General features: G+C 45.2%; 2 protein-coding genes and 1 non-coding gene across 5 annotated transcripts in view; 1 reads left to right on the top strand and 2 right to left on the bottom strand.

The window, feature by feature from the left end:
• The window catches only part of SF3B3 (splicing factor 3b subunit 3), a 54,998-nt gene extending 46,747 nt beyond the window's left edge, over positions 1–8,251 (bottom strand). Inside the window, exons 1-3 of one of the 2 annotated variants that reach the window (XM_025369554.1) lie at positions 8,113–8,251; positions 3,594–3,733; positions 884–1,210 (exon numbers count right to left, since the gene is read on the bottom strand). In XM_025369554.1, coding sequence (XP_025225339.1) covers positions 884–1,210; positions 3,594–3,663 — 397 coding nt within the window. In that variant the 5' untranslated portion in view covers positions 3,664–3,733; positions 8,113–8,251. Of the gene's footprint in view, positions 1–883; positions 1,211–3,593; positions 3,734–7,978 lie in introns of both variants that reach the window. The other variant, XM_025369555.1, reaches the window with a different exon arrangement.
• LOC112614883 lies at positions 497–575 on the bottom strand. The gene has a single exon (XR_003117185.1). It is a non-coding gene; the product is annotated as a small nucleolar RNA SNORD111 (small nucleolar RNA).
• Positions 8,252–8,478: 227 nt separating the features above from the next.
• Positions 8,479–26,424, top strand: part of COG4 (component of oligomeric golgi complex 4) — a 43,319-nt gene continuing 25,373 nt past the window's right edge. For both annotated transcript variants that reach the window (XM_025369486.1, XM_025369487.1), the window contains exons 1-8: positions 8,479–8,662; positions 12,637–12,719; positions 14,639–14,753; positions 17,231–17,405; positions 19,568–19,761; positions 22,000–22,105; positions 22,625–22,782; positions 23,544–23,602. In XM_025369486.1, coding sequence (XP_025225271.1) covers positions 8,495–8,662; positions 12,637–12,719; positions 14,639–14,753; positions 17,231–17,405; positions 19,568–19,761; positions 22,000–22,105; positions 22,625–22,782; positions 23,544–23,602 — 1,058 coding nt within the window. In that variant the 5' untranslated portion in view covers positions 8,479–8,494. The remainder of the gene's footprint in view (positions 8,663–12,636; positions 12,720–14,638; positions 14,754–17,230; positions 17,406–19,567; positions 19,762–21,999; positions 22,106–22,624; positions 22,783–23,543; positions 23,603–26,424) is intronic.

A 26,424-nucleotide genomic window follows, 5' to 3' on the forward strand; every position in this document is an offset into this window, starting at 1 on the left:
CTTTGCCTCCCAGGTTCAAGCGATTCTCCTGCCTTAGCCTCCCAAGTAGCTGGGATTACAGGCACGCGCCACCACACTGAGGTAACTTTCGTATTTTTAGTAGAGGCAGGGTTTCACCATTATGGCCAGGCTGGTATCGAACTCCTGACCTCAGGTGATTCTCCCGCCTCGGCTTCCCAAAGTGCTGAAATTACAGACATGAGTCACTGCACCTGGGTGAGACCCCCATCTCTTTTAAAAATAAATAGCCACTGTGCCCGGCTGAGACACCCATCTCTTAAAAATAAATAATTTTTTTTTTTTAAAGACAATGGCATCGTGGTAGCCCCCTCCTTCCTAATACGGATCTTAAATATCCCACTAACTCGTCAAAATTTTTTAATGAGTCCTAGATTTAAGGATACTGAAAAATAGTAATTCATAAAATTATCATTAGTTTTATTCTCTGAATTAGATCTAACAATTTTATGACTACTCAGAGAGGACTGCCCTCTAGAGGCCTGATCAGATACACAAAATTGTCTTCAAAAATTTATCAGAGAAGAGACATGAATGTGAATCATCACTTCAGGCTGAAGAAGGCAACTAAATTCGTTGTCTAATAACATAAGATCATTTCATTTTAGTCTTTTTGCCAAAGACAAAGAAACTGAAAAACACTCATTTCCAACTAGATGGGAAGTAGAAAAGTACGTTAAGATTTTTCCCATTGTTTTAAAAGAAAATACAACTCTTTTAAAAAGAAATGCAACTTTAAACCTAGAGTAAATCCAAACATGATGCCAAACCCATGTAAGTGATTAACTGGAACTGGCACACCACCAAGATCACAGCATTGTTATCCTAAACTAAGCACACACAGCAAGTAGAGTAAATCACTTACTAATCATAACGGCTCGCCCTTTGGGATCCACAGCTAAGAACTGGCCAGGAACGATGCGACGGCATCCACTCTTGCCAAAGGTTTCTTGGTGAATCTTCTCAAACATATTCTTAGATGGCTGGTATTCCAAGATAACAATTCGACCGGAGTCACTGCCAACTACAATGTAGTCTTTGGTGCCACCTGTCAGCCTAAAGGCCATGAGTGACCGGATAACACCGAATACTTCCACAGTGAGTAGGGTATGTACTTTGCCAGTGTTGGGGTCTGGGCGAAGCAGCTCCAAGATCTTCCCACGGGAAACAACAATTTCTTGTTGTTTGGTTCCTAGATCACCAAAAAATAGAGATCATAAACAACCAGAACCCAGCCTGCCCACCATGGTGAAATCCTGTCTCTACTAAAAATACAAAAATTAGCCAGGTGTGGTGGTGCATGTCTGTAATCCCAGCTACTCGGGAGGCTAAGGCAGGAGAATCGCTTGAACCCAGGCGGTGGAGGTTGCAGTGAGCCAAGATTGCAGCGTTGCACTCCAGCCTGAGCAACAAAGCAAAACTCAGTCTCAAAAAAAAATTAGTCAGGTGTGGTGGCATGTGCCTCTAGTCCCAGCTACTTGGGAAGCTTCGGTGGGTGGACAGTTTGAACCCAGGAGTTCAGAGAATGTAGTGGGCTATAATTCTTACACTCCATCCTGGGAAACACAGCAAGACCTCTTCCCTTTAAAAAAAAAAAAAAAAAAAAAAAAAAAAAGGCGGGGCGCGGTGGCTCAAGCCTGTAATCCCAGCACTTTGGGAGGCCGAGACGGGCGGATCACGAGGTCAGGAGATTGATGCCATCCTGGCTAACACGGTGAAACCCGTCTCTAGTAAAAAATAGAAAAAACTAGACGGGCGAGGTGGCGGGAGCCTGTAGTCCCAGCTACTGGGGAGGCTGAGGCAGGAGAACGGCGGGAACCGGGGAGGCGGAGCTTGCAGTGAGCCGAGATCACGCCACTGCACTCCAGCCTGGGCGACAGAGCGAGACTCCGTCTCAAAAAAAAAAAAAAAAAAAAAAAAAAAGGACAGGCACAGTGGCTCACACCTGTAATCCCAGCCCCAGCACTTTGAAAGGCTGAGGCAGGCAGATCACTTGAGGTCAGGAGTTTGAAACCAGCCCAGCCAACATGGTGGGACCCCATCTCTACTAAAAATACAAAAATCAACCAGGTGTGGTGGTACGTGCCTATAATCCCAGTTACTTGAGAAGCTGACTCAGGAGAATCGCTTGAACCTGGGAGACGGAGGTTGCAGTGAGCTGAGGTCACACTACTGTACTCCAGCCTAGGCGACAGAGCAAGACTACATCTCAAAAAAAAAGAAAAAAAGAAAAGAAAACTTCTCTATCATTTTAGATAAAAAGGAAGACTGAATTGGAAAAGGAATCTGAAAGATAAAATTAGTATTAAAAATGTGCTTTCATCTGGGCACAGTAGCTCATGCCTGTAATCCCAGCACTTTGGAAGGCCAAGGTGGGTGGATCACGAGGTCAGGAATTCGAGATCAGCCTGGCCAACATGGTGAAACCTCGTCTCTACTAAAAATACAAAAAATTAGCCAGGCGTAGCAGCGCACGCGTGCAATCCCAGCTACTCGGGAGGCTAAGGCAGAAGAATCGCTTGAACCCAGGAGGCGAAGGTTGCAGTGAGCCAAGATCACGCCACTGCACTCCAGCCTAGGTGACAGAGCAAGACTCTGTTGAGAAAAAAAAAAAAAAATGCTTTCAAAAATTCTATCCAAACTCCAGCTGAGATTCATTGCATCACATAGTGAAGTCAGTCACAAATCTCCAAATTCCCATATACGTATTTCTTAATCAAATGCAGCAAAGAACAACTAAATTACCTAAATGAAGCCTCAAACCCACAGAAAGAGCCATAATGAGGATTAGAGAAAATAACATGAAATATGAATGCTGTGTGGTCAGTTAGGCTGCTGCTCACTATCATACATTAAGTATTCAGATTTAAACCTCAACAAAATTATGTCATACTCTACACAATCATGAACCTCCTGCATTACTTGGATTGACTCACAAATGTTAAATCTGCAAATGGCAAGAAAAAGTTTTTATTTTATAAAGATTAGTATCTCGCTTTCAGTAACTTCGTATTTATATTTCCTAATCCAATATTTGAAATTTCACACAATTCAAACCTGGCCTTAATCCATCTTTACAAAAATATCCCCCACATGGTGAACATAAGCAAATGATCTGTTTCCATGCAAGCAGCACTCCCTACCTAAATTGCACTTTCCCTTTTCTCTCATACAAAAGTTCTATCTCTTCAAGCACTAAACCAAGGTCCAACCTTCCCTTTACTTAAATTACTCTCTGATAACCTGACAAACACCTTCAGACATTCTTTTGACCCAACCTGATGTCAAATTCAAAATCAAAGACCAGGTCTTACACATCTCAGTGTGTCTCACCGCAATTAAGCAGCCAAGAATTGTGTGCCCTGACAAGAATCATTGCACAACGTGAGCTAGGAAATGCATCTGAAATAGGTAACAGATAATGCACCAGAACTTAACACCTCATCTCATAATCTGAATTGTTTACATTTACCAACTGCTTTGTCATAAATGGAAAACATTTCCTGCCCAAGAGACTAAACAAGATATGTATTAATTCACTTAAAATTTCAAAAGATGGTAACAAGAGAACTTACCAGAAAAGTTGCCATGAATGGCAAAGCTGATGCCAGTGGCTCTCTGCAAGGTTAAGTTGTACAGAAACATGGTTGCAGGAAATCTGAGTCACCCAGACCTCCAGGTCTTGGTTACACCAACAGTACTGAGTCCAAGAAAGCTAAGGAAATAGAAAACAGAAAAATAGCTGGGAGGCTATTACTTCAACAGACATTTCTGTATGGGAAATTCTGGATGAGGACAGCAGAACCAGTAGAGCAAGCCCTATTAAGAAACAACATATGTGGCCGGGCATGGTGGCTCACAAGGTCAGGAGTTCGAGACCAGCCTGGCCAACACAGTGAAACCCCCGTCTCTACTAAAAATATAAAAATTAGCTGGGCATGACGCTGTGTGCCTGTAGCCCCAGCTACTCAGGAGGCTGCAGCAGGATAATCACTTTAACCCGGGAGGCGGAGGTTGTGGTGAGCCAAGATCATGCCGCTGCACTCCAGCCTGGGCAACAGAGTGAGAGTCCGTTTCAAAAAATGAAACAACATACGGTCAGGCGCAGTGGTTCACACCTGTAATCCCAGCACTTTCGGAGGCCGAGGCAGGTGGGTCATGAGGTCAGGAGTTCAAGACCAGCCTGGCCAACATAGTGAAACCCTGTCTCTACTAAAAATACAAAAATAAGCTGGGCATGGTGGAGAGTGCCTGTAATCTCAGCTACTCAGGAGGCGGAGGCAGGAAAATAGCTTGAACCGGTACCCAGGAGGCGGAGGTTGTAGTGAGCTAAAATGGTGCCACTGCACTCCAGCCTGGGCTACAGAATGAGACTTTGTCTCAAAAAAATAAACAAACAAACAACATACTTTTAATTAAGAGCGCCCTCTAAACGACAAGTCAAGATGCCATATATTTTGCCTTTAACCTCACAGGAATCCTATTAAATTGCAGTATTATACCTATTTTATAGATAAGAAAACTCAAGTGCAGAGATTAAATCACCTGCCCAAGGTCACTTAACAAATGGTAAAAATGTTGCAAGCTGGAATCTGTAACATTAATGCAGTATTAGGCAACTTGTCACAAAAACTAAGTACCTCGGTTTACTTGTATTCCAATAAGCTATACATTAACATAATTCAGCACCCAAAAGCACAGCAAAAAGCTCCCTCCAACCCATTACCTAGCCATCCAGTTCTCCCTGGGGGAATCTAGTTTACCAAGTTATAACGTATCCGTTCAGATATTTTTTATATATACAAATAAGAACATACATTTATACCATAGAGACAGGGTTTCACTATGCTGGGCAGGTTGGCTTCAAACTCCTGTGCTCAAGTGATCTCCCACCTCAGCCTTCCAAGGAGCTGGGGCTACAGCACCTGGCTTATACTGCACTTTATTAACCCTTTTTAACCTTTAACCAAGGGTTGGCTACTGTATTTCATACACTCACACTATATTGCACCTTACTTCGTATTACTTTATCTGCACAATAAACAAAAGGCCATCTCATTTTTACTTTGCAGTCTCAGTTTTCCAATGAATGGGCATATTATAATTCATTTAGCCAATAGCCCACCTAACATTCAGGTGTTTCCAATCTCTTGCTATTACGAATACTGCTACAAAGAAAGTCCCTTGTATGTAGGTCATTCATATGCTCGTATGTCTCTAAAATTAATTCCTGTAAGTGGAACTGTTGGATTGAGGGATTCATAGATTTGAAAAGTTGTTAGGTACTGCTGAATTGCCTTTCAAAGAGACGTCCAATTACATGTCCAGCAATGTATGAGTCCCCATTTCCCCACAACTAGCCAAAATGGTTAAGACTTGACCTTTGCTAATCTACAGAAGAAAATTGGTTTATTAAGTGTACTTTTCATTTGCATCTCTTATATAACTGTATATTCAAGGATTGATTAGAATTTAAAATTTCAACTTACTCATTACCAAAAACTAAAACAAAACCATTTCTGCTGCGTCACAAGGCGGCCGTCCTAAAGAAGTATAAAGTCACAGAAAAGGATTCTTTCTCAGCAAATAGGACTGAAGACAGCACAAACTGTACCTCTGCCATAATTACCCAAAACTATACCTATAGATACCACTACAAAATAAACTATGTTTCCCCAGTGCAATTATTTATAAACAAAAGCATAGGAGACCAGCCACGGTGGCTCACTTGACCTTGGGAGGCCAAGATGGGCGGACTGCCTGAGCTCAGGAGCTCAGGAGTTCCAGACCAGCCTGGGCAACACGGGGAAACCCCATCTCTACCAGAAATACAAAAAATTAGCCAGGTGTGGTGGTGCGCATCTGTGGTCTCAGCTACTTGGAAGGCTGAGGTGGGAGGATCACTTGAGCCTAGGAGGTGGAGGTTGCAGTGAGCCAAGATGGCGTCACTGCACTCCAGCCTGGGCAACAGAGTAAGACCTCGTCTCAAAATAAAAAAAAAAAAAGCACGGGACCTTGAGAAATCCAGCTTCATTGGTATAGAATTAACATACAGATTTGATTTTATTGTTAAACGAGGACAGAATTAGGAAGAAACGTCCTCATAAATAACTACTATTTCTGGGCTAGGCAAAAGCAGGGTGGCAAGATCAATCCTCCAGGCTAGAAATGGGTCCTAAGAGATATAAAATTTTCTACTTGAGACTAAGGTACATCTTTAATGTTCTAGGACCACAGGAAAAGACAAACAAAAAGGACCGAGGTTGAAAGACCAGGGAGTGGAGAAACACAACCAACAAAAAAAGCAAAAGAGAGGAAGCTAGGAGCTGCCTCTGAATCCTTGAACAGCTCCCCCCCCCGTTACTTTTCATATTTTGTAGCTGACGAGAACAGTCTACTTTCCCCTTTCCTTATAACTGATTCAATCCATTACAAACCTTTGGAATTCATTTTTTCCAAACCTAGTTGGATTCAGGTTCTCCAGCAACACCTTAATTCTTGGGTCGTGGAGGAAGGTGCATTTCGGAGGATGAGTCCAGTACTAGAAAAACTATATACCAGGCTGGGCGCGGTGGCTCACGCCTGTAATCCCAGCACTTTGGGAAGCCGAGGCAGATGGGTCACTTGAGATCAGGAGTTCGAGACCAACCTGGCCAACACGGTGAAAACCCCTCTACTAAAAATGCAAAAACTAGCCGGGCGTGGTGGCACACGACTTTAATCCCAGCTACTGGGGAGGCTGAGAGGCGCGAGAACAACTAGAACCCGGGAGGCGGAGGCTGCAATAAGCCGAGATCACCCCACTGCACTCCAGCCTGGGCGACAGCGAAACTTCGTCTCAAAAACAAAGCAAACAAACAAAAAACATATACCAGATAAATTTGGTAAGCTTTAAAACTTCCCCACGTCTGGGCTGGGGGCGGTGGCTCACGCCTGTAATCCCAGCACTTTAGGAGGCCTAGGTGGCTGGATCGCCTGAGGTCAGGAGTTCGAGACCAGCCTGGCCACCATGGTGAAACCCTGTCTCTACTAAAAATACAAAAATCGGCCGGGCGCGGTGGCTCACGCTTGTAATCCCAGCACTTTGGGAGGCCGAGGTGGGTGGATCACGAGGTCAGGAGATCAAGACTATCCTGGCTAACACGGTGAAACCCCGTCTCTACTAAAAATACAAAAAAATTAGCCGGGCGCGGTGGCCCCAGCTACTTGGGAAGCTGAGGCAGGAGAACTGCGTGAACCCGCGAAGCAGAGCTTGCAGTGAGCCGAGATCATGCCACTGCACTCCAGCCTGGATGACAAAGACCGACTCCGTCTCAAAAAAAAAAAAAAATATCAGCCGGGCGTGGTGGCACGCGCCTGTAATCCCAGGTAGTCTACTCGGGAGGCTGAGGCAGGAGAATAGCTGGAACCCGGGGGGCAGAGATGCAGTAAGCCGAGATCGCGCCACTGCACTCCAGACCGGGCGACAGAGCAAGACTCCGTCTCAAAAACAAAACAAAACAAAACAAAAAACTTCCCCCACCTCTGTTTACCATTATTACAAAAAGCTTGTATGACTGCTCACTGCATCTTCTCCATCCTCCAAGGAAACATCATCGCATTTAAACTCTATCCTCCATTTCGCAAATGAGAAAAGAGAGGCTCAGGGGAGGAGACAAAGTTGCCCAACTACCAAAATACAAATTCAAACTGGAGTCTTGGCTCTGAAGACTGTTTCCGTTATTTACGCTTTTAACACGCTCCATCATTCCATCTTCCCATCGGTGTACCATTTACTCTACCCAGAGGGGGACATCCATGCCTCCCGCTGCTTGTCACATCTCCCCCGTATCAGAGACCCCAGACGTTAAAAGCAATCTCCACGAGCCCTATTTTGAGCTAGGACATGTTCCCACCCTGTGGATGGAAGCGACAGATGATTGCAAGAAGCCGTTTTCGCGCCCCAACCATTCCTCTGCACCTCCTCCTGGTCCCCAACCTCGGACCTCTCGGGCCTAGACTGCCCGTGACCCCCGCCAAAGTCTCGGGCCCCCCTTCCATATCGCCGCTCTCCGCCTCCCCGAGCCCGGGGAAGTCTCCAGGCTGTTTTTTTACCCTGCAGCGAGAAGGATGGTGTGGATATCCGACGGATGCTACCTCCCTTCAAAACTTAAGCCACCACTAACTCCAACATACTGGCGTCCGCCATTAGACCGCAAGACAGGGGCATTCCGGTGGCGCGCGGCGGAAAAAGACACCCAACCCGCGCCTGAAGAATATATATAATTTTTTAAAAATGCTTCCGTCTTGCTTCCACACCGCATTAAAAATTATTTAAACATGCTTTATTGCTTTGCTTTTTCCAGGAGAACAGAAAATTAATAGGTTTTTAGAAGTCGACTTTTTAAAAAAAACACAGGCGTTCATTGGGCACTTCTGTGGGCTGCCCCAAAGAGGCGCCAACGAAGAGGGGGCCTCGAGGGACCGGAAGTGCCTAATGCGGACCAAGATGGCGGACCTTGATTCGCCTCCGAAGTTAGGGGTGCAGCCGCCGTCTGAGGGGGTGGGAGGTGGCCGCTGCTCCGAAATCTCCGCTGAGCTCATTCGCTCCTTGACAGAGCTGCAGGAGCTGGAGGCTGTATACGAACGGCTCTGCGGCGAGGAGGTGCGGGGCCGAGCCTCTTGTTTTTCATGGAGGGTCTAGGGAGAGTGGGAGCCTTCAGTCGGGGAATCCGGGCTGTGGGAAGCTCTCCTTGCTGGGGGATACAAAAGAGCGGGAAAACAAAGAAGCGGAAGCGTAGTCGGATATATGAGTAGACCTGTCAACTCTTTTCACGCTGTCGGACGCGCCGAGCTTGTTTTCCCTGATATCTGGGCGATCTGCAGCCTCTCCTGCCTAGACCCCCATTGATTTTCCTGATCCATGATCACCAGTTTCTCCACGGGAATGAAGTTAGTCCGAGAGTATTTGCCAAAGTGCTTGGTTCTCAAAGTAATAAGCGCCCTTTTGCATTGGTTTAATTTAAAAATTATGAAAAGCGTTTCATCCTGTTATTTAAGAGGGAAGTCTTTGCAGGTAAACTTCTTGAACCGTTGTTAAGAATTCCCCTTGTGGGGAGTGATTTGGGGGTGTGATTTTAGCGTTTCGGTCAAATGCACATCTTTGTAGAGGTTTGAGCTTTTAAGACTCAGGCACAATTCTCTAATCTTGGACAGGTCACCTCATCTCTTGTACCCTTGGCATTTTATCAAATGAGGGTTGTGGACTAGATTCTCCAGTTCCTTTCAGTTCATAACGTTCTATCTCCCGTCTGCTTTAATTTTCAGTGGCAACTCGATGCTGTCAATTTACTTTCAAATGTCAGTTGGGTTCCTTGCCAGTCAAAAGAGATCTAAGCTCTAATCTAAGACCAAACTTTTAGCAAAGTTGAGCACGAAAGGCGCTTTCAGCCTGAGGGAGAGGGGATCGTTGATGTCTTTGAGTATTTTCAAGTGTAAACTTGCACTAACTCTAGCAGTTTCTGATACATTTTCAGCAAGATGTGTGTGGTGTTTTTTGTTTTGTTATTTTTAGAAACAGGGCCGCTCTCTGTTGCGCAGGCTGGAGTGCTGTGGTGCTGCAATCAGAGTGGATGAAACTATAGGCACACACCATCATGCCTGGCTAGTTTAGTGTGTGGGGTTTTTTTTTGTCTGGCCTCAGCAAGATGTGATTTTTTTTTTTTTTTTTTTTTTTTTTTTTTTTTTTGTTTTTTTTTTTTTTTTTTTTTTTTTTTTTTTTTGAGACGGAGTCTCGCTGTGTCTCCCAGGCTGGAGTGCTGTGGCGTGATCTCGGCTCACTGCAAGCTCCGCCTCCCGGGTTCACGCCATTCTCCCGCCTCAGCCTCCCAAGTAGCTGAGACTACAGGCGCCCGCCACCACGCCCGGCTAGTTTTTTGTATTTTTAGTAGAGACGGGGTTTCACCATGTTAGCCAGGATAGTCTCGATCTCCTGACCTCGCGATCCACCCGCCTCGGTCTCCCAAAGTGCTGGGATTACAGGCTTGAGCCACCGCGCCCGGCCAAGATGTGTTTTAAAATTTAGTATCTTACCGGATGCGGTGGCTCACACCTGCAATCCCAGCGCTTTGGGAGGCCAGGACGGGAGGATCACCTGAAGTCAGGAGTTCGAGACCAGCATGACCAACGTGGTGAAAACCAGTCTCTACTAAAAATACAAAATTAGCTGGGCATGGTGACGCATGCTTGTAATCCCAGCTACTCGGGAGGCTGAGGCAGGAGAATCACTTGAACCTGGGAGGTGGAGGTTGCAGTGAACCAAGATAGTGCCATTACACTCCAGCCTGGGCAACAAGAGCGAAATTCTGTCTCAAAATATATATGTATATATATATTTTTAGTATCTATCTATTTATCTATATATATATTTAGTATCTTGACTTAACATTCCTAAGCTTGCATTCATTCATTCATTCAATATGTTGGGTGGAAAATTATGGAAATCCTACAGACAAAATAATATAAGTTCTGTATTTGTATTTGATGACTGTCAAGAGGAAGTCTCCCTCTGGAACCTACTGAACGATTTTAATAAAAATGTATCTGGCTGGCTGGGTGCAGTGGCTCAAGCCTGTAATCCCAGCACTTTGGGAGGCCGAGGCGGGCGGATCACAAGATCAGGAGATCGAGACCAAACTGGCTAACATGGTGAAATCCTGTCTCTACTAAAAATACATAAAATTAGCCAGGCATGGTGGTGGGCACCTATAGTCCCAGGTATTCAGGAGGCTGAGGCAGGAGAATGGCGTGAACCCGGGAGGCAGAGGTTCCAGTGAGCTGAGATCGTGCCACTGCACTCCCGCCTGGGCGACGGAGCGAGACTCTGTCTCAAACAACAACAAAAAATGTATATGGCTGAGCGCGGTGGCTCACACCTGTGACCCCAGCACTTTGGGAGGCCGAGACAGGTGGATCACCTGAGGTCAGGAGTTTGAGACCAACCCTGGCCAACATGGCAAAACCATGTTAGTATCTACTAAAAATGAAAAAGTTAGCTGGGTGTGGTGGTGGGCGCCTATAATCCCAGCTACTCGGGAGGCTGACGCATGAGAATCACTTGAACCCGGGGGGGCAGAAGTGGCAGTGAGCCAAGATCACGCCACTTCACTCCAGTCTGGGCAAAAGAGAATTTGTCTCAAAAAAAAAAAAAAAAAATGTATAGCCGGCTAGGCACAAGTGGCTCACACCTCTAATCCCAGTTCTTTGGGAGGCTGAGATGGGCAGATAGCTTGAGCCCATGAGTTGGAGACCATCCTGGGTAATGTAGTCAGACCTCGTCGCTACAATAAATTAAACAGTGGACCAGGGGTGTGCATGCCAACAGTCACAGCTGTTAGGGAGGCTGAGGTAGGAAGAGCGCTTGAGCCCCCCCTCAAAAAAAGAAAAAAAATGTATGGTTAATTTTAATGGCTATTGTTGAACTATATGCCACATACCATGTTAAGCACTTTGTGTGGTTTCCTGTTTGAGTAATTCAACAGCCTAATGAGATATGTTTTGCTATCCCTGTTTTACAGATGAAAAAACCGAAGCAAAAAATGTTACATTAATTGAGGTTGCACAGTAAATGGCTTGAATGAGAGAGAATTAGATTTATAACCTCTGGCTACTGACTATGCACCAAGAAGAAAATTTGGTAACTGTCACTGGAAATTTCGTTTGTTTAGGCTTTTTTTTTTTTTTTTGAGACGGCATTTCACTCTTGTTGCCCAGGTTGGAGTGAAATGGCGCAATCTCAGCTCACTGCAACCTCCACCTCCCACGTTCAAGTGATTTCCTACCTCAGCCTCCCGTGTAGCTGGGATTACAGGCCCCCACCACCACACCCAGCTAATTTTGTATTTTTAGTAGAGACAGGGTTTCAGCATGTTGGCCAGGCTGGTCATGAACTCCTGACCTCGGGTGATCTGCCCACCTGGGCCTCCCAAAGTGCTGGGATTACTTTGGGATCCATTGCTGGCCAGGCATTGTATTTTATTTTTTTTTTTTTTTTTTTTTTTTTTTTGAGACGGAGTCTCGCTCTGTCGCCCGGGCTGGAGTGCAGTGGCCGGATCTCAGCTCACTGCAAGCTCCGCCTCCCGGGTTTACGCCATTCTCCTGCCTCAGCCTCCCAAGTAACTGGGACTACAGGCGCCCGCCATCTCGCCCGGCTAGTTTTTTGTATTTTTTAGTAGAGACGGGGTTTCACCGTGTTCGCCAGGATGGTCTCGATCTTCTGACCTCGTGATCCACCCGTCTCGGCCTCCCAAAGTGCTGGGATTACAGGCTTGAGCCACCGCGCCCGGCCCAGGCATTGTATTTTAAATGCCTTCCTATATTAGGCACTATGCTAATAATACTGACTAAAAGTTTATTTCTGCCCATTATGGTGCTCATCTGCCAGATGGAACAAGATACATGTAAGATATCAATCATGCAACATAAGTGCAAAATGAAACATTATTAAAGTCTAAGGAGAGCATAGTGGAAGGAAAAAAGGATTTGGAAATGCGATTCACCCTTCAGCTAAGTAATTGGATTAGATAACTCTTAAGGTTCCTTCTGATGATTCTGCTGACAGGATGTTTCTCTGTGTTTCAGAAAGTGGTGGAGAGAGAGCTGGATGCTCTTTTGGAACAGCAAAACAGCATTGAAAGTAAGATGGTCACTCTCCACCGAATGGGGTGAGTCTGTGCATCTCAGAAAGGGCTAATGTAAATTCCAACAGGGTCAATTGGACAAGTGACCATTTTTTAAACTTTCTGTTATAAACACCAGTTGAGCTTGAAATATAAAGGGTATTATCTCAAGGTAAAGTGAACAACTAAGGGTATTAGTTCCATGGTTTTCAAAGACTCCTTGGACCAGCAGTACAAGTATCACACCTTGTTAGAAATGCAAATCCTAGGGCCCTACGCCAAACTTACAAAATCAGAAACTCTAGGTCTGGGGTCCAGGAAGATGTATTTTAACAAGCCTACCAAGTGATTCTAATGCATAGCCCAAGTGTGACAACCACCTTTTTTTTTTTTTTTTTTTGAGATGGAGCTTCATTCTTGTCCCCCAGGCTGGAGTGCAGTGGTACAATCTCGGCTCACTGCAACCTCTGCCTCCCAGGTTCAAGCAATTCTCCTGCCTCAGCCTCTTGAGTAGCTGAGATTCCAGGCATATGCTACCATGCCCAGCTAATTTTTGTATTTTTAGCAGGGACAAGGTTTCACCATGTTGGCCGGGCTGGTCTCAAACTCCTGACCTCAAGTGATCCACCTGCCTGGCCTCCCAAGTACTAGGATTACAGGCATAAGCCACTGCACCAAGCTGAGAACCAGCATTTTTATAGACTGGGTATATTTGTTAGTCATAAAAATTGTTCCTTGGCTGGGAGTAGTGGCTCATGCTTGTAATCCCAGCACTTTGGGAGGCCACATCTGGAGGATCACTTTTGACCCTGTCTCAAAAACAGAAAATAAAAATAAATAAATAAATAAATTAGTTGGGCATGGTGGTGTGCGCCTATAGTCTCAGCTACTCAGGAGACTGAGACAGGAAGATCATTCGAGCCCAGAAGTTGGAAACTGCAGTGAGCTATGATCGTGCCACTGCACTCTAGCCTGGGTGGCAGAGTGAGAACCTGTCTCAAAAAAAAAATAAGTTGTTCTTTGATCTCATCATGCTCTCACAGAGTACTGGTTAGTGCATCTTTTGCTCACTTAGCAATTGAGAGAATTTGTTCTCTAATTCTTTGGTTGTACCTATTTACGGGTGTCTTTATTGGTTTTAGAAGTTAATTTTGGCCAGACACGGTGGCTCACACCTATAATCCCAGCACTTTGGGAGGCTGAGGCAGGTGAATCACAAAGTCAAGAGATCAAGACCATCTCCTGGCCAACCTAGTGAAACCATGTCTCTACTAAAAATACAAAAATTAGCTGGGGTTGGTGGCACATGGCTGTAGTCCCAGCTACTCAGGAGGCTGAGACAGGAGAATCACTTGAGCCCAGACAGCAGAGGTTGCAGTGAGCCGAGATCGCGCCACTGCACTCCAGCCTGGCGACAGAGCAAGACTCCATCTCAAAAAAAAAAAAAAAAAAAAAGTTAATTTTTTATCAAGTATAGGTCTGAGTTGGCCGGGCGCGGTGGCTCAAGCCTGTAATCCCAGCACTTTGGGAGGCCGAGACGGGCGGATCACGAGGTCAGGAGATCGAGACCATCCTGGCTAACATGGTGAAACCCCGTCTCTACTAAAAAATACAAAAAACTAGCCGGGCACGGTGGCGGGCGCCTGTAGTCCCAGCTACTCGGAAGGCTGAGGCAGGAGAATGGCGTGAACCCGGGAGGCGGAGCTTGCAGTGAGCAGAGATCCGGCCACTGCACTCCAGCCTGGGCGGCAGAGCGAGACTCCGTCTCAAAAAAAAAAAAAAGTATAGGTCTGAGTTTACAGTCAAACATTCTTGAGAAAAAGCTGAGTGCAGAGCAAACTGAGCTAAGAGTTATAGGTAGGTATGAAAGAAGTAGAAGACACAGTGTCCATATGCTAAGAAAAGTTTCTCTCTCTTACCCTCTGCCCTATGGTTATGTGTATGCTGACTATGTGTTTCTCTAGTCCTAACCTGCAGCTGATTGAGGGAGACGCAAAGCAGCTGGCTGGAATGATCACCTTTACCTGCAACCTGGCTGAGAATGTGTCCAGCAAAGTTCGTCAGCTTGACCTGGCAAAGGTAATACATCGAGCTTTTCTTTTTTGAGACAGGGTCTTGCTGTGTCGCCCAGGCTGGAGTGCAGTGGTGCAATCACAGCTCACTACAGCCCCAACTTCCTGGGCTCAAGCACTTCTCCCACCTCAGCCTCCTGAGGAGCTAGGACTACAGGCATCCACCACCATGCCCAGCTAGTTTTTGTATTTTTTGTAGAGATGGGGTTTTGCCATGTTACCCGAGCTGATCCTGAACCCCTGGGCTCAAGTTATCCTTCCGCCTTTCGCCGTGTTGGCCAGGCTGGCCTCAAACTCCTGACCTCAGGTGATCTGCCCTCCTCGGCCTCCCAACATGCTGGGATTGCAGGTGTGAGCCACCTTGCCTGGCCAGTACCTTCTTTACTGCCCTCTACTAACTCAAACATCAAAATGTCAATGGGGCTCTGCGTGGTGACTCACACCTATAATCCCATCACTTTAGGAGGCCAAAACAGGAGGATTGCTTGAGCCCAGGAGTTCAAAACCAGCCTGGGCAACATGGGAGAACCTTGTCTCTACAAAAATTAGCTGGGCATGGTGGTGCACACTTATATCCCAGCACTTTAGGAGATTGAGGCAGGCTGATCTCTTGAGTCCAGGAGTTTGAAACCAGCCTAGGCAACATGGCGAAGCCCTGTCTCTACTAAAAAATAAAAAAATTAGCCAGGTGTGGTGACGCACACCTATAGTCCCAGCTACTTGGGAGGCCAAGGCAGGAGGATCGCTTAACCCCAAGAGGCAAAGATTGCCGTGAGCCAAGGTCATGCCACTGTACTCCAGCCTGAGTTGCAGAGTGGAGTTGCAAATTAAAAATAAATAAATGAGTTAATAAATGCCAGCTTCTATTTAAAAAAAAAAAAAAAGCTACCACATTACAGATTAGAAGAGCACCTTCCAATAGAAATCTAATGTGAGATAACAAAGCCAGACAAAAATATCACAGAAAATTTCAGACCAGTAGCTCTTATAATATAGACAGAAAGGCACTCAACAAGCCGGGTGCGGAGGCTCACACTTGTAATCCCAGCACTTTGAGAGGCTGAGACGCGTGGATCACGAGGTCAAGAGATCGAGCCCATCCTGGCTAACACAGTGAAACCCTGTCTCTTAAAAATACAAAAAATTAGCCGGGTGTGGTGGCAGGCGCCTGTAGTCCCAGCTACTCAGGAGGCTGAGGCAGGAGAATAGCATGAATCTGGGAGGCGGAGCTTGCAGTGAGCTGAAATCATGCCACTGTACTCCAGCCTGGGCAACAGAGCAAGACTCTGTCTCAAAAAAAAAAAAAAAAGATACTCAACAAAACCTAGCAAAGCAAGTCTAGCAATATATAAAGAGGATTATATACTATGGCCAAGTGGAATTTATCCTAGGAAGACAAGGTTGATTTAACATCTGAAAATCAATTAAATGTAATGGCCAAGACCACAATTACTTTTGCACCAACCTAATAATACACCATATTAATAGAAAAAAGGACAAAAAACACATGATCACCTTATAGACTCAGAAGAAAACATTTGACAAAATTCTGTGCCCTTTCATGGTAGAAACACTCAACAAATTTGGAATAGCGGGGAACTTCTCAGCCTGATTAAGGGCATCTGTGAAAAACCACAGCTGGCCAGGTATGGTGGCTCATGCCTGTAATCCTAACACTTTGGCAGACCAAAGCAGTAGGATCTCTTGAGGCCAGAGGTTTGAGACCAAACTTTGGAACATAGTGAGACCCTATCGCTACAAAATTTTTTTTTAAAAAACAACCCTCAGCTAACATCATACTTACTGGTGAAAGATGTTATTCTTTCCTCCTAAGATGAGGAACAAGACAAGGGTGTCTTCTCTTACTATGTCTCTAGAACAAGCAAGCATGTTTAAAAAAATTTTTTTTTAATATATGAGTTGGTGGCTGTATGGTTCTGTCCAGGGCGATTAGGTAAGAAAATGAAGTAGGCCAGGCATGGTGGCTTACTCCTGTAATCTCAGCACTTTGGGAGGCCAAGGCCGGCAGATAGCTTGAGCTCAGGAGTTTGAGACCAGCCTGGGAAACATGGTGAAACCCTGCATCTACAAAAAATACAAAAACTAGCCAGGCATGGTGGCACACGCCTGTAATCCCAGCTACTTGGGAGGCTGAGGTAGGAGGATAGCTTAGGCCCAGGAGGCAGAAGTTGCAGTGAGCCATGATTGCGCCACTGCACTCCAGCCTGGGTCACAGAGTGAGACTGTGTCTAAAAAAAAAAGAATGATTTGATCACGTTATTAAAATTGTATGATACCTGTCAATGGTCTTGATCGTCATCAATAACAGTTGCGTTAACAGTAGTGGTGGTGTTTGTGAGATTGCTATTGACAGCTTAAAAGGACATATGGTTGACCAGTTTCAGCTCCTGAATCTCCCTACCTTCTTGAGGGGTGTTTTTGAAAGAATAGGACATTGTTTCTAAGTACCAAATCTTTTTGCAGAACCGCCTCTATCAGGCCATTCAGAGAGCTGATGACATCTTGGACCTGAAGTTCTGCATGGATGGAGTTCAGACTGCTTTGAGGAATGAAGATTATGAGCAGGCTGCAGCCCACATTCATCGCTACTTGTGCCTGGACAAGTCAGTCATTGAGCTCAGCCGACAGGGCAAAGAGGGTCAGCATCCCAAATTGTTGGTTTTTAGTTAAAATCATCTGTGATCTGAAGTAAGCAGACTCGACCAATAAAAACACATCAGTTTTTAGGAAGTTTTCTTTTTTCTTTTTCTTTTTTTTGAGACGGAGTCTCACTCTTGTCAGGATAGAGTGCGGTGGCACGATCTCGGCTCACTGCAACCTCTGCCTTCTGGGTTCAAGCGATTCTCCTGCCTCAGCCTCTTGAGTAGCTAGGATTATAGGCACACACCACCACACCTTTCACCATGTTAGACAGACTGGTCTCGAACTCCTGATCTCTGGTGATCTGCCCGCCTTGGCCTCCCAAAGTGCTGGGATTATAGGCTTAAGCTACCGTGCCCAGCCAGGAAGTTTTCTTATCTGGTAGTAGGCCATATGTAGGTCCTGTACCATCCTGGGGCAGGCTTTGTTAAAGTAGTCCCCACTATGTGTGGTTTCACTTTCTGCCATTTCAGTTACCTGCAGCTTCAGTTACTCATGGTCAACCTTAGTCCAAAAATATTAAGGAAAAATTCCAGAAATAAACAACTTACTACTTTTAAGTTGCTTGCTGTTCTGAGTAGTGTGATAAAATCTTGTGCCATCCTGTCTGTCCCTTTATCACAAGAAGGGTGAGTACGGTACAATAAGATATTTTTTAAAAAGAGGCTATACTTGCATAACTTTTTTTATGGTATATTGTTATATTTTATTATATATTGTTAATCTCTTAATATGTCTAATTTACAAATTAAACTTTATCGTAAATATGCATGTATAGGAAAAAACACAGTATATTCAAGGTTCAGTACTGTCGATGGTTTCGGGCATCCATAATGGTCTTGGAATGGATCCCCTACAGATAAGAAGGGACTACTGTATTCCCATTTTATGGAAAAGGAAGCTGAATCCAGATCTACTGATTCTCTGACGAGCGGGTTCTTTGCACTTGACCATATTGCGTACTCATAAAATGAAATTCTTAGTCTGATGTTTTAGATCTTCCATGATCTTTACACACCCTGTCTTTCTAGCCTTGTTTAATGGTATTCACTTATGCATCCATTCATTGTGCAAGTATTTCTCAAGCTCCTCCATATGCTACAGAATATGCTACTTGGAATACTCTGCAAATATTCTTTTCATCTTTCTGCTTCTATCACTTCGTATATTTCATTCCCTTTGCGTGGAATGTTTGTTCCTCCTGTGCAGGTGTCAGAATCCTGCCCATCTTCGAGAGGTGGGATGTCACCTTCTCTAGGAAGCCTTTTCTCATTACTTTAACCAGAAATGTGACTTTTTGACACCTTTCTTTTTTTTGAGACGGAATCTCGCTCTGTTGCCAGACTGGCATGATCTTGGCTCATTGTAACCTCTGTCTCCCAGGTTAAAGGGATTCTTCTGGCCGGGCGCGGTGGCTCAAGCCTGTAATCCCAGCACTTTGGGAGGCCGAGATGGGCGGATCACGAGGTCAGGAGATCGAGACCATCCTGGCGAACACAGTGAAACCCCGTCTCTACTAAGAAATACAAAAAATAGCCGGGCGAGATGGCGGGCGCCTGTAGTCCCAGCTACTCGGGAGGCTGAGGCCAGAGAATGGCGTGAACCCGGGAGGCGGAGCCTGCAGTGAGCTGAGATCCGGCCACTGCACTCCAGCCTGGGCTACAGAGCGAGACTCCGTCTCAAAAAAAAAAAAAAAGGGATTCTTCTGCCTCAGCCTCCTAAGTAACTGGGACTACAGGCGCACGCCACCACGCCCGGCTAATTTTTGTATTTTTAGTAGAGATGGGGTTTCACCATGTTGGCCAGGATGGTCTCAATCTCTTGACCTTGTGATTCACCCATCTCGGCCTCCCAAAGTGCTGGGATTACAGGCGTGAGCCACAGTGCCCATCCTTTGGCACCTTTCTTATGACACATCATGTACTGTATTTCATCATTATTATTTGTGCACAAACTTGATCTCTTCTACTTGATCCTAACTTCTGTGATGGTAGCATCAGGGCTGATTCATCATGTAGTCATATATATTACTAGCACAGCACCTTGCACATAGTAAGTACTTAATACGTATTTGCTGGATGAATAGTATTACACAAAGTGGCATGGACCTGACACAGTACCATTCTTTACTTGAATATTCATTTTCTCCCTGTTGAGCAGGGAGCATGATTGATGCCAACCTGAAATTGCTGCAGGAAGCTGAGCAACGTCTCAAAGCCATTGTGGCAGAGAAGTTTGCCATTGCCACCAAGGAAGGTGATCTGCCCCAGGTGGAGCGCTTCTTCAAGATCTTCCCACTGCTGGGTCTGCATGAGGAGGGGTTAAGAAAGTTCTCAGAATACCTTTGCAAGCAGGTATGGACCCTGATTGCTTGGCAGGATAATTGTGTGGCTCTCTGCCTGCAAATTGGGGCACTAGATGGATCCACTTTCTATGGATACTTTCTCTCTTCTGGATATGACTCCCCTTGCTGCCCTTGCTGTGTAGCCGGGCAGGACTGGATGCGTGTGTTCATTCAACACACCTGTTGCCAGCCTACTGTGTACCAGACGTGGCCAAGACATCTGCCAATGCACATTCATTTCCAACAGACCAGATGAAAGCATATGAAATTAAAATGCAAGTTCTCTGACAAGTTGAATCATTCTTTTTTTTTTTTTTTTTTGAGATGGAGTTTCACTCTTGTTGCTCAGGCTGGAGTGCAATGGCATGATCTCAGCTCACTGCAACCTCCGCCTCCTGGTTCAAGCAATTCTCCTGCTTCAGTCTCCCAAGTAGCTGGGATTATAGACATACGCCACCACGCCCAGCTTATTTTGTATTTTTAGTACAGACCGGGTTACTCCATGTTGGTCATGCTGGTCTCAAACTCCCAACCTAAGGTGATCCACCCGCCTCAGCCTTCCAAAGTGCTGGGATTATAGGTGTGAGCCACCGCGCCCGGCCTGAATCACTCTTTTAAAACTCAAGCAATCCTGCCTCAGCCTCCCAAGCAGTGGAGACTACAGGCACATGCCACCATGCGTTGCTAATTTTTTTTTTTTTTTTTTTTTTGTAGAAACAGTCTTACTGTGTTACCCAGGCTGGTCTTAAACTCGTGGCCTCAAGCAGTCCTCCCATCTCAGCCTCCCAAAGTCCTGGGACTACCACCCCACCCAGCTGTTTTTTTAGCTATATGTCTATGTGTGTCATTTCCCTACCACAAAAAAATTCTCTGTTAGACCATTATTATGCCGTTAAGAAAAATGATGCCGTTCGCTAAGTGCTGACATATTTTATTCTCTAACGTGGTTTGTTAAACAGGGTACAAAACAATATGTTGTTATTCCTGTTTAAAATGAGGGAGTCAGCAATCAAGATATATTTGTATAAGCATAGGATTTCTTTTGGAAGGGTTAACAATGGTCACTTCTGAAGAAAATTGGGAAATTAAGAGACACAGGTTAGAAGAAGAACTACTTTTCACTGAATATTCCTTTGTTCCTGTTTAAGGAATGTTTAAGTATGCATTTTACTCATTCTAAAAAATTAATGAAAAACAAAATACACGCCAGGCGCAGTGACTCATGCCTATAATCCCAGCACTTTGGGAGGCTGAGGCGGGTGGATTACCTGAGATCAGGAGTTCAGGACCAGCCTGGCCAACATGATGAAACCCCGTGTCTACTAAAAAAAATACAAAAATTATCCAGACGTGGTGGCAGGTGCCTGTAATCCCAGCTACTCGGGAAGCTGAGACAGGAGAATCGCTTGAATCCGGGAGGCAGAGGCTACGGTGAGCTGAGATTGTGCCATTGCACTCCAGCCTAGGTGACCAGCGAAATTACATCTCAAAAAAAAAACAAAAAACAAAAAAACCTGCTCTATGGTACTTTTTATCAGTATACTTTGCCACCTGGGACCTAGAAATGGCTTCTACCTTTAATCCAGTAAAAGTCCCTTCTGCAGCACCCAGGTTTTGTCCTGCTTGAGAAAGCACTATTAATGATAGCATGCCAGGCATAATGGCTCACATAATTCCAGCACTTTGGGATGCTGAGGCAAGAGGACTGCTTGAGGCCAGGAGTTCGAGACCAGTCTGGGCAACATAGCAGGACCCCATCTCTACAGAAATTTTTAAAAAATTAGCCGGGTATGGTGGCTCTTGCCTATAGTTCTAGCTACTCAGGAGGCTGAGGTGAGAGGATCACTTGAGTCCAGGAGTTCAAGGCCACAGTGAACTATGACTGTGGTTCCCTTGTACTCCAGCCTAGGCAACAGAGCGAGACCCTGTCTCTTATTTTAAAAAATGATAGAAAGTTACACTTTGAGATTGTTGGAACTGAGGACTCTCTCCCTTGGCTAATGGCAGTCCGTATTTTCCAAGAGAAGAAAATAATGGAAGAGGAGCTACACCATGCTCACATTCTTTGTCCTGCCTGAGGCTCAGACTGTCCCTCAAGGGAGTTTCCTCTGTGCTGCCTGGGCTTCTAAACATCAAGGGAAATGTGAAAAAAAAGAAAGCCGATGGGAGGCCTTTTTGGAAAATTGAGACATACCTGGTGTAAGGCTGGCCTTTCTAAGGAATGTATGTGGGTCTTCTCCTTTTTTAGGTGGCCAGTAAAGCTGAGGAGAATCTGCTCATGGTGCTGGGGACAGACATGAGTGATCGGAGAGCTGCAGTCATCTTTGCAGATACACTTACTCTTCTGTTTGAAGGTGAGCCTCTTTCTCCACTCTAGAGAGACTGGAGACATTTCTGTATGACACCTGCATCCTAGCCTTTCTTCTCACCCTTCTAATTTGATGACTTTAATTTAATCATGTAGTTTACTGTGTATTAATTGAGTGGAGAATTAAATAACTTCCAGATTCAGTGCCTGATAAGCAAAGATTAGAGTCTCTCCAGTGTTTTGATCCTGCCTAACCCTCAAACCCCAAACTCCGTAAGAATAAATTTAACCCTAAAATAAATTACTGAAAAGCAAGTGATGCTGATTCCAAAGATGCTGCTGTAGAAAATAGTATCAATGTAACTTACCAAATGCCTGCTGATGTACCAAGCACTGTGCATATTTAACATATTTGCTTAGAAACCCCTAGCATTGACAAGGCCTATTTTGTGTTCATTTTAGAAAGTGAAGCAGCCAAAAGGATTGACCTAGACCCTTGGTTAGTCCCAGATGGAGCAAGTTTATTTTGTAGGAAGAATACTACAACCTTCTTGCTTCCTTCTAGGGATTGCCCGCATTGTGGAGACACACCAACCAATAGTGGAGACCTATTATGGGCCAGGGAGACTGTATACGCTGATCAAATATCTGCAGGTGGAATGTGACAGACAGGTGGAGAAGGTGGTAGACAAGTTCATCAAGCAAAGGGACTACCACCAGCAGGTGAGCAGGGGAAGCTCCAGGTGGGGTTTGGTAGCAGCTTTAGCCAGGAACACTGAGTAGAATAACTTGGAGGGGGAACAGTGAAGAAAGGTGCAGACAGAAGAAAAATTAATGCTCAGCACAAACTGGCCTGCATCTTGCCCATTGCCAGCTTACCTTGGACTTGAGGTGTTGTCGAGATGAGGATGGCCTCAGTTCAAGACCAAAACAGAAATAAAAAGGGCTTCCTGAAAAGAACACAGCAGAAGTAGTAGACCAGTTCTCTATCATAAAATGTGCAACAGTGCCCTCTGGTGATATAATGACAATTCTATTTATTGAGGTCCTATTAAGTGTCCAAGTAATTGTCTCCAATTTCCCCTTCATTCCTCAGATGTTAAAGATAACGTTTGCTTTTTCAGAACTTTATTTTTTCCTTCTTTTGAGCAGAGAAAGTAAAAGTACAACATAGAAATAGGAGTGGCCTCATACAATTGTATTTCTAGAACTCCAGACTAGGACACTATAAACAGTAGTCTATTGGAACACTATTAGCATGACTTTTAAGCGCAGTAATAGAAGTGAGTAGTATTAGCATCCAACCCAAAAACAAATCTTTGGCCTGTCATCTTGAAAGTCCACTGCTGACTTGAAGGGAAGGTAAACCCAGTAAGCAAACTAAACCTAAACGTTCTTGTGTGCCAAAAGTTTGGAGTGACCAGCAAGAGGCCAATAGATATGGGAGTGGGGAAGAATATTCTCATTCCTGTGGTATGTTGCAGTTCCGGCATGTTCAGAACAACTTGATGAGAAATTCTACAACAGAAAAAATTGAACCAAGGTAATAATCCTCTTTTCTTTAGCCCACAAGAGTTTGAATTGGTAACCATGTATATATAATTCAGATGACTCTGTTACAATGTGGTCTGTGTTTTTGAAATATTTTATCAATTACTCTTATTTTTCAGTGGAATGTATCATGAACAAAAGTATGTGCAAATAAAATGTGTAATAAATCATAATCAGCTGGGCGTGGTGGCTCACGCCTGTAATCCCAGCACTTTGGGAGGCCGAGGCAGGCAGATCACAAGGTCAGGAGTTCAAGACCAGCCTGGCTAATATGGTGAAACCCCTTCTCTACTAAAAATACAAAAATTAGCTGGGCATGGTGATGCGTGCGTGTAGTCCCAGCTATTCAGGAGGCTGAGGCAGGAGAATCGCTTGAACCCAGGAGGCAGAGGTTGCAATGAGCCAAGATTGCACCACTGCACTCCATCCTGGGTTACAGAGCGAGACTCCATCTCAAAAACTAAAAATTAAAATAAAATAAAAATCAGTACAATCATGTGTCATTTAATGACTGGAATACTTTTTTTTTTTTTTTGAGACAGAGTCTCACTCTGTCACCCACGCTGAAGTGCAGTAGCATGATCTTGGCTCACTGCAGCCCCTGCCTCCCGGGTTCACGTGATTCTCCTCCCTCAGGCTCCCAGGTAACTAGAACTACAGGCGTGCACCACCACTCCCGGCTAATTTTTTATAATTTTAGTAGAGACAGGGTTTTGCTATGATGGCCAGGTTAGTCTTGAACTCCTGACCTCAAGTGATCTGCCCACCATGGCCTCCCAAAGTGCTGAGATTATAGGCATGAGCCACTATACCCTGTCAACAACTGGAGTACATTCTGAGAAATACATCACTAGGTGACTTCCATTGTGTCAACATCATAGAGTGTACTTAGCCTACTACACACCTAGGCTATATGATGCAGCCTATTGCTCCTAGGCTGTAAACCTGTATGGCATATTACTGTACTGAATACCATAGGCAATTAGAACACAATGGTAAGTACTTGTGTATCTAAACATATCTAAACATAGAAAAGGTACAGTAAAAATACAGTATTATAATATTATGGGAACACTCTTGTGTATACCGATACAGTTTTTTTTCTTGTTGTTTTGGGGATTTTTTTTGTTGTTTTTTTTTTTTTTTTTGAGATAGGGTCTTGCTTTGTTGCCCAGGCCAGAGTGCAGTACAGTGGTATGATCATGGCTCACTTAGCCTCGACCTCCTAGGCTTAAGCAATCCTCCCACCTCGGCCTTCTGAGTAGCTGGGACCATATGTGTACACCACCACGCTGGGCTAATTTTTGTATTTTTTGTAGAGACGAGGTTTTGCCATGTTGCCTAGGCTGATCTCGAACTCCTGGGCTCAGGTGATTCTCTCACCTCCCAGAGGCTTCCCAAAGTGATGGGATTACAGGCTTGAGCCACCATGCCCAGCCCAGCAATTCATTTTTGACCAAAATGTTCTTATGTAGCATGACTACACTTTTGAAACCCCCAGAGTGACTCTCCTCTTCCCTTCCCACAAAGGTGACTACTATCCTAAAGTTTTAAACTTTTACGTTCTTTTTTTTTTAATTAGAAATAGGGTCTCTGTTTCCCAGGCTGGAGTGAAGTGGTACAGCGACAGAATCCCAGCTCACTGTGACCACCAACTCGTGGACTCAGGTGAGCCTCGAGTAACTCAGCCTCAGCCTCCCGAGTAGCTCCTGACTAGCTAGGATTACAGTCACCACTCCTAGCTAATTTTTTTTTTTTTTTTTTTTTTTTTGAGGCAGTCTCGCTCTGTTGCCCAGGCTGGAGTGCAGTGGCGTTGCGTGGTCTTGGGTCACCACAACCTCCACCTCCCAGGTTCAAGCAATTCTCCTGCCTCAGCCTCCCAAGTAGCTGGGACTATAGGCATGTGCCACCACACCCGGTTATTTTTTTTGTATTTTTAGTAGAGATGAGTTTTTTGTTTGTTTCTTTGTTTGTTTGTCTTAGACAAGAGTCTCGCTCTGTTGCCCAGGCTAGAGTGCAGTGGCACGATCTCGGCTCCCTGCAAGCTCCACCTCCCAGGTTCACGCCATTCTCCTGCCTCAGCCTCCCATGTACCTGGGACTACAGGCGCCCACCACCTTGCCTGGCTAATTTTTTTTGTGTGTTTTTAGTAGAGACGGGGTTTCACCATGTTAGCCAGGATGGTCTCGATCTCCTGACCTCGCGATCTGCCCGCCTCAGCCTCCCAAAGTGCTGGGATTACAGGCGTGAGCCACTGCGCCCGGCCGAGATGAGGTTTTGCCATGTTGGCCAGGCTGGTCTCAAACTCCTGACCTCAGGTGATCCACCCACCTCAGCCTCCCAAAGTGCTGGGATTACAGGCATGAGCCACCATGCTCAGCCAATTTTTTAATTTTTGGTAGAGATGAGGGCTTGCTATGTTGCCCAGGCTGGTCTTAAACCCCAGATCTCAAATGATCCCCCTGCCTCGGCCTCCCAAAGCACTTACAGGCATGAGCCACTGTAATCCATCCAAACTTTTACTTTTTTTTTTTTTTTTGAGACAGAGTCTTGCTCTGTCGCCCAGGCTGGAGTGCAGTGGCACAATCTCTGCTCACTGCAAGCTCCACCTCCCAGATTCACACCATTCTCCTGCCTCAGTCTCCTGAGTAGCTGGGACTACAGGTGCCCACCACCACACCTGGTTAATTTTTTGTATTTTTAGTAGAGACAGGGTTTCACAATGTTAGCCAGGATGATCTTGATCTCCTGACCTCGTGATCTGCCCGCCTCGGCCTCCCAAAGTGCTGGGATTACAGGCGTGAGTCGCTGCAC

This window comes from Theropithecus gelada, chromosome 20 (genome assembly GCF_003255815.1).
Source record: "Theropithecus gelada isolate Dixy chromosome 20, Tgel_1.0, whole genome shotgun sequence".
In the NCBI taxonomy this organism is placed as follows: domain Eukaryota; kingdom Metazoa; phylum Chordata; class Mammalia; order Primates; family Cercopithecidae; genus Theropithecus; species Theropithecus gelada.